Raw genomic sequence first — 12011 nt, 5'->3', positions numbered from 1 at the left:
TGCCTGTTTTAAGCAGCTGGAGCACCCCAGAATTGAGGTGAGCTGACAGGAGCTTCACAGGGACAGGGTTCAGACCAGGCTGAGGAACAGAGCGCAGCTCCAACGCCAGGAACCAGCTCTCCAGTGTAGGCTGTCTGAAAATCAAGGTGAGTGTATCCTCCAGGGTCTGTAACACACAGAGGTAACAGTGTCACTGAATTGGTAAAATGGTGCAGGGTAAAAAATAAACTCAGTCATCTGCCTGTTTTCCACAGTTTATCAGCTACACTCACTGAACATGAAATTGTCTACTAGCTCGCCAGAGGATAAAATGTATTAATGAATTACAAGCACATAAATATCATTCTTCTAACATTTATCCTATGGGATTTATGCTGTTATACTGAACACTCTGGACATGTCTGAGCTCGTCTGCAGAGGAAAACTGAGTATTCTGGGGTTCATCTACACACTCTAATCTCCACAAATTCACAGAACAGATGAAAGGAGGAAAATTCGATCCCCAGGTACATATTTTTCAATAAGGCTTAACACAGAGCTGAGGGAATACATTTTTTTCTGCAAAGGTGATCTCATTTGGGACTTCTCCTGACATGTTCCAGCTCAGGGTGGGACTGTGGGTGATGCAGCTGGGTCACATCTCCACACAGTAGTTTAGCAACCTCACGCTCTACATTCCTAAATTCTCCTCCAAGAGCTTAACAACAGCTCTCTGATCAGCCAAACTATTCCCTAGAGAATCAGCCAAATCCAAGTTTGCTGACAGGTACCTCTTTGTGCAGGGATGTGGTACCTTGTCATTTGAAGACACTTCTGCCATCAGAGGCTCCTCATCCACAAAGAGATCCCATCAGCCTGACGCTCTTCCTGTTCCTGCTGCTGCTCCGGCTTTATTTGATTGCCCCGGCACAACAGGATGCTCAGCAGGTCCACACAGAGGTCAGCAAGCTGAGGACCCAAAGTTTTACCAAGCTATGAAAATAAAGACATCTTGGAAGTGTAGAAAAGAGGATGGAATCAGAAGGGTAATTATATAACAGGAACAGGAGTTAACTAAGAACTACTTAGATTACAACCTCTTCTGGGGGAAGGAACCACTTCCCTATGTAGAAACCCGATTCTAAAAGAAGTCTCAGGTGGCGACCGACCTGAAGTGGCATCGGCCACAACGAAGATGGCGGCGAGGAAGGGCGGAAGTCGCTTCATGGCACTCCCATGATAGCACCTCAGTCGTTCTTCGCTGACCTTCCAAAGGTGGCGGCAGAAAGTGTGGGAAATGGAGGTCCCTGCTCGGTTATTTGGCTGCCTGCCTGCGCCCCGGTGCCGTTCCCCCCCACCCGGCGCCGTTTTCCGCGGCAGTGCCAGGCGTGCGGACACGGGCCGTGCGCTCAGCGGCACCGCGGGCACGCCGGAGCCCCGCGGGCACCGGCAGGCAGCTGCGGGAGGCGGCTCTCTCTGCGGGGCTCCTCCGCACGAAGGGCCCTTCCCGAGCCGTCCCGGCTCCGCTCCGCGCTCCCTGCCCACTCCCCTCCGGCCCCGGGGACATGGAGAGAAACACAAATACATCGAGGAAGAACGAACACTCTGCAGAGCTGCCGAGCCATCTCCCTGCCCGCAGCCGGGATCAGCCGGCAGGAGGAGGCAGCTGCTTTCTCAGCCAGCAAGGTGAGAGCTGCGGGAGGGATTTCTTCCTTTGTCCTCTCTGCTGTCACTCCCTCACTCTGCCTCTCGCCGCCTGTGTCTGCGGGGCTGGGGAACTGTGGGCTGCCCGCCCTTCCCAGTGTGAGCACAGTCCCTTTTTGGGGGGATGGACCGTGGGAAGGGTGCGAATAAAGCCCCGTGCTCCTGCCCGGGGCAGCTGCAGCCGTTCTGTGCCTTTCTTTGGGGGGTGAGGTAAAAAGGCTGAGGGGTGGACGGGGTGGAGAATCGGGGGCTCCGATGTCATTCGGGGCACCCCAAGGTCCTGGCAGAGGGAGTCATGCTGGGCGAAGGATCATCTGAATGGAGAATGGGGGGGTTGTGCCGGGTGCCCTCTCCCAGAGGGACCCGAGGGTGCAGGACACTCCCAGGGAGGGCTGCGTGGAGAAGACAGGAAAAATATAAATATTAAAAATACCAAACTAAAGCTTAAATAAATGTTTTATCAATTTTATTTGGTTAGAGGCAGAAGTTTTAATAAATAATATAAATATAATTAATATAAACAAAAATAGAAATACAAAAATATGCAATATATGCAAACATTAAACTAAAAATATATCTGCATTTACAAATGTATGTATGTGTAAATATATATAAATAAAAATATAAACAAATAGAATTATATATGTAGGATATAATATAAATAATATAATATATATTATAGTGTATAATATACTTAATATATATGAATATGATATATATAAATAGAAAAATACATTTAAATATAGTTAAAAATAAAGAGTTTTTCTGTTTCTATTTGGTTAGAGGCAGAGCTTTTCAATAAATAATATTAAAAATATAAACATACAAATATATGTAAAGATATATATACAAAAAATAGAAAAAAGATCTAGTAATGTAAACATTATGTAGATAATAAATAATAAAAGTGTAGTATATGTTATAATGTAAATTCCATAAAATTTATTGAGAAATATATGTAGTATATATAATGTCAAATATGAATAGGACCAGAAATTAAATATTGAAATAGGTATAAGTTTTCTGTATTTAAAAGCTTCTTTTTTTGTTTTATTTGGTTAGGGGCAGGAAGTTTTTTAGTTGTGGTTGGGCTTTTCTTGGGGCATTCATTTAGAATAATTTTTTCTAGGATTGGGGCTTTCCTTTTTGCCTCAGGAGCTCAGGGCTGGCCCAGCCTGGGGCCTCTCCTCCAGGTGACACGGTAGAGAAGGGAGCCAGGCAGTGTTCTGGGACTTTGAATCTACACAAATATTTTCCAAAAGTGTTTGCAGAGATCCAGCTGTGGGGAAGCTATTGTGAAGGTTTGTAACCTTCTCAGAGATAAAAAAGTATTTACCATTGGTATGAATTGATTGTCATTGATAAGCAGCTGAGATTCTCTAGTACTGGAGAAAAAAATCAGTTTTATTTCAATAAAATTGAATAATTACATGGTGATTCCTACATTCCAAACTCGGTTAGTCCTTGTCCTCTCAAAGTGCAAAGAAGTTGAAGTAATGGAACAGAATTATTCCACGTAAAACATTCTGCATGAACCATGTAAATTTTTGTTTTAGCCTCTTCATTTAAAATATCTGAGTTCTTTGTCCTTTTCATTTTAAGCAATCTTGCTCTATCTGTGGACACCCTTTTTGCTAAGCTAGTAAGAGATGGAAAATAGGAGCAAAATGAGTTTTAGCATGATGTGCATGACTGTGTTTCAGTAACCTTCCTGTTTATCATTAGGGCAAAATAGAAGAAAAGAATTTCTTCTGAACCTGCTTTCCTTTTCTAGCATAAATTGTTGGTTTCTAGCTCAAGGAGCATCTTAGATTAGTCCATAGTCAGAAAGCTGAAGGAGCATCTGGAATTTTAGCACCTGTCATATGTGATGAAGTTATGCTCATCCTACATTCATACCTGGTGAAAAACACAGATGGTGCTGGTTTGTATTTCTGAAACCTTCCATTAGCATTTTCCATCTTTGCAGCAGCACAAGTGGGGGACAGGGGGGAGTACATGAACATTTATAATCGGGGTGAAATCTTTGTGTGTGCTACATAGGTACAATAACACAACTTGCAGGAAGGTACAGCTGCCAATGAAAACCAGTTTCAGCTCTGCTCATGGGTTTTTATCCAGATGGATGCTGATTGTTCAGCATTACCTAATGGCCAGCTTCTTTCAGAATTTGCAAAGGTATCTGTGCAAACTATATTTTAGCATAATATATTTTTATACTTTATTGATGATAACTAATACATTAATAAAGCACACATTATACAGTAAACAATAATAAAAATAATTTCAGTGAGGATATTTAGAAGTAAATGAAATTTTAATTGGGATACTTTTGTAACTACTCTCCCTACATGGGAGCTGCCTCAGGCTGGATGAGTGGGAGGATATCCAATTATTCCTTTGGGCTTGGTGCATGGCAGGGTGCAGAGCTCATGGTAAATCTTGATTAAACACTTTCAATATCAAAATATTGTAAAGCACAGACTTTGAAGAAATAACGTACGAAAGTCTATTGCAAGCCTGGGTACAAGCTGTCCTTATTATTGATGGGTGTTTTGTCAAACCACTCTGAGGACAGAGTATGTCCCAAAAGCTTCACTAACCCTTGTCTTCTGCTGGCAGGGCAGCGTCCTAGCCTCGGTCTCACGGGCTGTGTGGAGATTCCTTCCTGGAGCAATGTCCCCCTGTGAGGATGAGCCAGAGATTGGGACATTGGACCAGGTAAGGATCTTTTTCTCTTTAGTCCTTGTTTTTGCTGGCTTTAATGTCACGGCTGCAGTGTTCCTTCAGATGCTGTGCCCTGCAACAGCAGTTCCAGCTCCTGAGCTGGGCAGGGTACAGTTCTGGGGAGGGGCTCACCAGTGTCCATTTGAATCAATCATTTGTTCTATTTCTGTCAGTCTCTCAGGTTTGCCACCCTCGGTCCCACGGGACAGAGCTGTGCAAAGGCTCTGTCCTGTCTGTACAAAATCCTGGGCAGTGTTTCCAGCAGCAGGGGCTAGAGGCATCAGGGGCTGCCTTTTGAGCCTTGTTCTTCCCTTGGGTTTTACAGAGGGTGACAGACTCTGCCCTTAAGGACCCAATGTTTATTTTGAACATTGATCCTGCAGATGGACAGTTCAGGTAACAGGGATTAGTTCTTGGACCCAACACAGATTTTTTTTCCCACAAAGACCAACTGAAGTTCTGAGATAGCAGACAGATGATGCACTGGAACTTTGGGATTCATAGTAAGTGTTCCCTCCCTTTGGGAGGTTGAACTGAAGTGATCTCATGGCTGAGAGCTGCATCACCCCTGCTGCTGGCAGAGGAGGCAGAACTGGGACAGGACAGCTCCTCCATTCCTTGGTTCCACAAAATCCTGTGTTAAAATTCCGGGGCTGCTGCGGACGTTGATTCTGTGAGTTCCAGATAAAGCTTACTGCTGCACAGAGGTTGGTGCCACACAGGACCTGGTCCTTCATCTGGGACGTTTTACTGAGGATGTTGTTCCAAGGGAAATGGCTCTTAATGCTGAAGGTTCTGCTGTGGCCCATGTACCAAGGGACCTGATACTGTATGTGGAATGTGTTACCAAGGATGCTACAGACACCTGGGCTTTTATGTGGGAAGTTTTACTGAAGAAGTTGTTACATGGGAAGTGGTCCTTCCCGTGTGGAGTTTTACTTCCCTGTCAAAAAGCCTTGGGAATGCTCAGGAACACAGCGTGGAATATTTGACCTCTGAAATGGGTCCTGTTTGGTCTAAAATACCCATTTTCTACCAGTCTGTGGTTTTTCTGCCCTTGGAGGAATGTGAGGCTGACTAGTCAGGTTGGAGTCTGAGCAGTACTCCCAGGGCTGCTGCTTTGAGATGTAATATGGAAGCCAGGAATATTCCTGCTTTGCAAACATGGGACAGAGTGGAACAGCAGGTGGCAAAGCTGGGCTTTGCTCCTTGAATCCCACAACACCTGGGTTTAGGTTCCATCAGCCAGAGGAGGGAATGAACCCTGGTTCATTATATGGGCTTACTTTGCCAAGCCTTGTAAGGTGATTGCTTTGCCATGCCTTGTATGTGCCTTGTATGTGCTTACACCCAGAGCTGCCCTGCCCTGGCACACAGTCACAGTTAGGTAGAGCAGCTATGAAACTTTATTGTTGATCTCTTTTCCATGGGATTTTGGGTAGGAAATGTGTGTGGGTATCTCCTAACTGTCAGGTAAACCCTCATTGACCTCCTCCCATTGTCTCACAGGTCAAGGGTCATGGGGTCAAAGGTCAAAGGTCATGGGGTCAAAGGTCAGGGGTCAAATGTCAAAGGTCATGGGGTCATAAGGGTCAAAGGTCAAGGGTCATGGGGTCAAAGGTCAAAGGTCAGGGGTCAAAGGTCTTGGATTCAAAGGTCAAGGGTCAAAGGTCAAAGATCAAAAGTCAAAGGTCAGGGGTCAAAGGTCAAAGGCATGGGGTCAAAGCTCACAAGGGTCAAAGGTCATGGGGTCAAAGGTCAAAGGTCAAGGGTCATGGTGTCAAAGGTCAAAGGTCATGAAAATCAAAGGTCAAGAGTCATGGGTCAAAGGTCAAGGGTCATGGGTCTAAGATTAAAGGTCAAAGGTCAGGGGGTCAAGGGTCAAAGGTCAGAGGTCAAGGGTCATGGGTCAAAGGTCATGGGGGTCAAAGGTAATGGGGGTCAAAGGTCAAGGGTCATGGAATCAAAGATCAAAAATCAAAGGTTGGGGTCAGGGGTCAAATATACTAGGGTCAAAGGTCAGGAGTCATGGGTCAAAGGTCAAGGATCACGGGGTCATGGGTAAAAGGTCAAAGGTCATGGGTCAAAGGTCAAAGGTCAAAGGTCATGGAGGTCAAAGGTCAAGTATCATGGGGTCAAAGGTCAAAGTTCAAGAGTCAAAGGTCATGGGTCAAAGGTCATGGAGTCAAAGGTCAAGGGTCATGGGGTCAAAAATCAAGGGGCATGGGTCAAAGGTCAAAGGTCAAAGGTTATGGGGTCAAAGGTTTAGGGTCAAGGGTCAAAGGTCGTGGGTCAAAGGTCAAAGGTCAAGGGTCATGGGGTCAAAGGTCATGGGGTCAAAGGTCATGGGGTCAAAGGTCATGGGGTCAAAGGTCACGGGGTCAAAGGTCAAAGGTCAAAGGTCATGGGGTCAAAGGTCAAAGGTCATGGGGTCAAAGGTCAAAGGTCAAAGGTCAAAGGTCATGGGGTCAAAGGTCAAAGGTCACGGGGTCAAAGGTCAAAGGTCAAAGGTCAAAGGTCATGGGGTCAAAGGTCAAAGGTCAGGGGTCATGGGGTCAAAGGTCAATGGTCATGGGGGTCAAAGGTCAAAGGTCAAGAGTCATGTGGTCAAAGATCAATGGTCATGGGGTCAAAGGTCAAAGGTCATGGGTCATGGGGTCAAAGGTCAAAGGTCAAAGGTCACGGGGTCAAAGGTCAAAGGTCACGGGGTCAAAGGTCAAAGGTCAAAGGTCAAAGGTCACGGGCTCAAAGCTCAAAGGTCACGGGGGTCAAAGGTCAAAGGTCATGGGGTCAAAGGCCAAAGGTCACGGGATCAAATGTCAGGGATCATGCGGGTCAAAGGTCAAAGGTCATGGGGTCAAAGGTCATGGGGTCAAAGGTCAAAGGTCAAAGGTCAAAGGTCAAAGGTCATGGGGTCAAAGGTCAAAGGTCACGGGGTCAAAGGTCATGGGGTCAAAGGTCAAAGGTCATGGGGTCAAAGGTCATGGGGTCAAAGGTCATGGGGTCAAATGTCAAAGGTCAAAGGTCATGGGGTCAAAGGTCAAAGGTCATGGGGGTCAAAGGTCATGGGGGTCAAAGGTCATGGGGTCAAAGGTCAAAGGTCAAAGGTCAAAGGTCAAAGGTCATGGGGTCAAAGGTCAAAGGTCATGGGGTCAAAGGTCAAAGGTCATGGGGTCAAAGGTCAAAGGTCAAAGGTCATGGGGTCAAAGGTCAAAGGTCATGGGGTCAAAGGTCAAAGGTCAAAGGTCAAAGGTCATGGGGTCAAAGGTCAAAGGTCAGGGGTCATGGGGTCAAAGGTCAATGGTCATGGGGGTCAAAGGTCAAAGGTCAAGAGTCATGTGGTCAAAGATCAATGGTCATGGGGTCAAAGGTCAAAGGGTCAAAGGGTCAAAGGTCAAAGGTCAAAGGTCAAAGGTCACGGGGTCAAAGGTCAAAGGTCAAAGGTCACGGGCTCAAAGCTCAAAGGTCACGGGGGTCAAAGGTCAAAGGTCATGGGGTCAAAGGCCAAAGGTCACGGGATCAAATGTCAGGGATCATGGGGGTCAAAGGTCAAAGGTCATGGGGTCAAAGGTCATGGGGTCAAAGGTCATGGGGTCAAAGGTCAAAGGTCATGGGGTCAAAGGTCAAAGGTCATGGGGTCAAAGGTCAAAGGTCACGGGGTCAAAGGTCATGGGGTCAAAGGTCAAAGGTCATGGGGTCAAAGGTCATGGGGTCAAAGGTCATGGGGTCAAATGTCAAAGGTCAAAGGTCATGGGGTCAAAGGTCATGGGGGTCAAAGGTCATGGGGGGTCAAAGGTCATGGGGTCAAAGGTCAAAGGTCAAAGGTCATGGGGTCAAAGGTCAAAGGTCAAAGGTCATGGGGGTCAAAGGTCAAAGGTCACGGGGTCAAAGGTCACGGGGTCAAAGGTCACGGGGTCAAAGCTCAAAGGTCATGGGGTCAAAGGTCATGGGGTCAAAGGTCAAAGGTCAAAGGTCATGGGGTCAAAGGTCAAAGGTCATGGGGTCAAAGGTCATGGGTCAAAGGTCAAAGGTCATGGGGGTCAAAGGTCATGGGGGTCAAAGGCCAAAGGTCACGGGATCAAATGTCAGGGATCATGGGGGTCAAAGGTCAAAGGTCATGGGGTCAAAGGTCAAAGGTCAAGGGGGTCAAAGGTCAAAGGTCATGGGGTCAAAGGTCAAAGGTCAAAGGTCATGGGGTCAAAGGTCACGGGGTCAAAGGTCATGGGGGTCAAAGGTCAAAGGTCATGGGGGTCAAAGGTCATGGGGTCAAAGGTCAAAGGTCAAAGGTCATGGGGTCAAAGGTCAAAGGTCATGGGGTCAAAGGTCAAAGGTCATGGGGTCAAAGGTCAAAGGTCACGGGGTCAAAGGTCACGGGGTCAAAGGTCATGGGGTCAAAGGGTCAAAGGTCAAAGGTCATGGGGTCAGAGGTCATGGGGTCAAAGGTCATGGGGTCAAATGTCAAAGGTCAAAGGTCATGGGGTCAAAGGTCAAACGTCATGGGGGTCAAAGGTCACGGGGTCAAAGGTCATGGGGTCAAAGGTCAAAGGTCAAAGGGTCAAAGGTCATGGGGTCAAAGGTCAAAGGTCACGGGGTCAAAGGTCAAAGGTCAAAGGTCAAAGGTCATGGGGTCAAAGGTCAAAGGTCAGGGGTCATGGGGTCAAAGGTCAAAGTTCACGGGGGTCAAAGGTCAAAGGTCAAGAGTCATGTGGTCAAAGATCAATGGTCATGGGGTCAAAGGTCAAAGGTCATGGGGTCAAAGGTCAAAGGTCACGGGGTCAAAGGTCAAAGGTCAAAGGTCACGGGGGTCAAAGGTCAAAGGTCAAAGGTCACGGGCTCAAAGCTCAAAGGTCACGGGGGTCAAAGGTCAAAGGTCATGGGGTCAAAGGCCAAAGGTCACGGGATCAAATGTCAGGGATCATGCGGGTCAAAGGTCAAAGGTCATGGGGTCAAAGGTCATGGGGTCAAAGGTCAAAGGTCAAAGGTCAAAGGTCAAAGGTCATGGGGTCAAAGGTCAAAGGTCAGGAGGTCAAAAACCATGGGGTCAAAGGTTGGGGTCAAAGGTCAAAGGTCATGGGGTCAAAGGTCAGGGGTCAAAGGTCATGGGGTCAAAGGTCAGGGGTCAAAGGTCATGGGGTCAAAGGTCAAAGGTCATGGGGGTCAAAGGTCATGGGGGTCAAAGGTCATGGGGTCAAAGGTCAAAGGTCAAAGGTCAAAGGTCAAAGGTCATAGGTCATGGGGGTCAAAGGTCAAAGGTCATGGGGTCAAAGGTCAAAGGTCATGGGGTCAAAGGTCAAAGGTCAAAGGTCATGGGGTCAAAGGTCAAAGGTCATGGGGTCAAAGGTCAAAGGTCAAAGGTCAAAGGTCATGGGGTCAAAGGTCAAAGGTCAGGGGTCATGGGGTCAAAGGTCAATGGTCATGGGGGTCAAAGGTCAAAGGTCAAGAGTCATGTGGTCAAAGATCAATGGTCATGGGGTCAAAGGTCAAAGGGTCAAAGGGTCAAAGGTCAAAGGTCAAAGGTCAAAGGTCACGGGGTCAAAGGTCAAAGGTCAAAGGTCACGGGCTCAAAGCTCAAAGGTCACGGGGGTCAAAGGTCAAAGGTCATGGGGTCAAAGGCCAAAGTCACGGGATCAAATGTCAGGGATCATGGGGGTCAAAGGTCAAAGGTCATGGGGTCAAAGGTCATGGGGTCAAAGGTCATGGGGTCAAAGGTCATGGGGTCAAAGGTCAAAGGTCATGGGTCAAAGGTCAAAGGTCATGGGGTCAAAGGTCAAAGGTCACGGGGTCAAAGGTCAAAGGTCATGGGGGTCAAAGGTCATGGGGTCAAAGGTCATGGGGTCAAATGTCAAAGGTCAAAGGTCATGGGGTCAAAGGTCATGGGGGTCAAAGGTCATGGGGGTCAAAGGTCATGGGGTCAAATGTCAAAGGTCAAAGGTCAAAGGTCAAAGGTCATGGGGGTCAAAGGTCAAAGGTCACGGGGTCAAAGGTCACGGGGTCAAAGGTCACGGGGTCAAAGCTCAAAGGTCATGGGGTCAAAGGTCATGGGGTCAAAGGTCAAAGGTCAAAGGTCATGGGGTCAAAGGTCAAAGGTCATGGGGTCAAAGGTCATGGGTCAAAGGTCAAAGGTCATGGGGTCAAAGGTCATGGGGTCAAAGGCCAAAGGTCACGGGATCAAATGTCAGGGATCATGGGGGTCAAAGGTCAAAGGTCATGGGGTCAAAGGTCAAAGGTCAAGGGGGTCAAAGGTCAAAGGTCATGGGGTCAAAGGTCAAAGGTCATGGGGTCAAAGGTCAAAGGTCATGGGGTCAAAGGTCACGGGGTCAAAGGTCACGGGGTCAAAGCTCAAAAATCATGGGGTCAAAGGTCATGGGGTCAAAGGTCAAAGGTCAAAGGTCATGGGGTCAAAGGTCAAAGGTCATGGGGTCAAAGGTCCAAGGTCATGGGGTCAAAGGTCAAAGGTCACGGGGTCAAAGGTCACGGGGTCAAAGGTCATGGGGTCAAAGGGTCAAAGGGTCAAAGGTCATGGGGTCAGAGGTCATGGGGTCAAAGGTCATGGGGTCAAATGTCAAAGGTCAAAGGTCATGGGGTCAAAGGTCAAACGTCATGGGGTCAAAGGTCACGGGGTCAAGGGTCATGGGGTCAAGGTCAAAGGTCAAAGGTCAAAGGTCATGGGGTCAAAGGTCAAAGGTCAAAGGTCATGGGTCAAAGGTCAAAGGTCATGGGTCAAAGGTCAGGGGTCATGGGGTCAAAGGTCGAAGGTCAAAGGTCATGGGGTCAAAGGTCAAAGGTCATGGGGTCAAAGGTTCATGGGGTCAAATGTCAAGGTCATGGGGGTCAAGGTCAAGGTCATGGGGTCAAAGTCAAAGGTCAAAGGTCATGGGGTCAAAGGTCAAAGGTCATGGGGGTCAAAGGTCAAAGGTCAGGGGTCATGGTGTCAAAGGTCAAAGGTCATGGGGTCAAAGGTCAAAGGTCACGGGGTCAAAGGACGGGGGTCAAGGTCAAGGTCATGGGGTCAAAGGTCATGGGGTCAAAGGTCAAAGGTCATGGGGTCAAAGGTCAAAGGTCACGGGGTCAAAGGTCACGGGGTCAAAGGTCACGGGGTCAAAGGTTATGGGGTCAAAGGTTATGGGGTCAAAGGTTTAGGGTCAAGGGTCAAAGGTCGTGGGTCAAAGGTCAAAGGTCAAGGGTCATGGGGTCAAAGGTCATGGGGTCAAAGGTCAAAGGTCATGGGGTCAAAGGTCAAAGGTCAAAGGTCAAAGGTCAAAGGTCATGGGGTCAAAGGTCAAAGGTCATGGGGTCAAAGGTCAAAGGTCATGGGGTCAAAGGTCAAAGGTCACGGGGTCAAAGGTCATGGGGGCAAAGGTCAAAGGTCATGGGGTCAAAGGTCAGGGGTCATGGGGTCAAAGGTCAATGGTCATGGGGGTCAAAGGTCAAAGGTCAAGAGTCATGTGGTCAAAGATCAATGGTCATGGGGTCAAAGGTCAAAGGTCATGGGTCTGGGGTCAAGGTCAAAGGTCAAGGTCACGGGGTCAAGGTCAAAGGTCACGGGGTCAAAGGTCAAAGGTCAAAGGTCAAAGGTCCGGGCTCAAAGCTCAAAGGTCACG

The 12011-nt window shown here is 47.9% G+C and overlaps 1 protein-coding gene across 1 annotated transcript in view; it reads left to right on the top strand.

The window, feature by feature from the left end:
* Positions 1–1215: 1215 nt before the first annotated feature.
* The window catches only part of LMF2 (lipase maturation factor 2), a gene marked incomplete at both ends in the record, with an annotated part of 23094 nt that continues 12298 nt past the window's right edge, over positions 1216–12011 (top strand). The window contains 3 exons of the mRNA XM_079304486.1: positions 1216–1665; positions 4306–4404; positions 4794–4806. Of these exons, the coding sequence (XP_079160612.1) occupies positions 1216–1665; positions 4306–4404; positions 4794–4806 (562 nt within the window). The remainder of the gene's footprint in view (positions 1666–4305; positions 4405–4793; positions 4807–12011) is intronic.

Source organism: Erithacus rubecula (assembly GCF_903797595.1).
Source record: "Erithacus rubecula genome assembly, chromosome: 4".
Classification (NCBI taxonomy): Eukaryota; Metazoa; Chordata; class Aves; order Passeriformes; family Muscicapidae; genus Erithacus; species Erithacus rubecula.
Note: the sequence above shows the minus strand (reverse complement) of the source record. Positions and strands in the feature narration are given on the sequence as shown.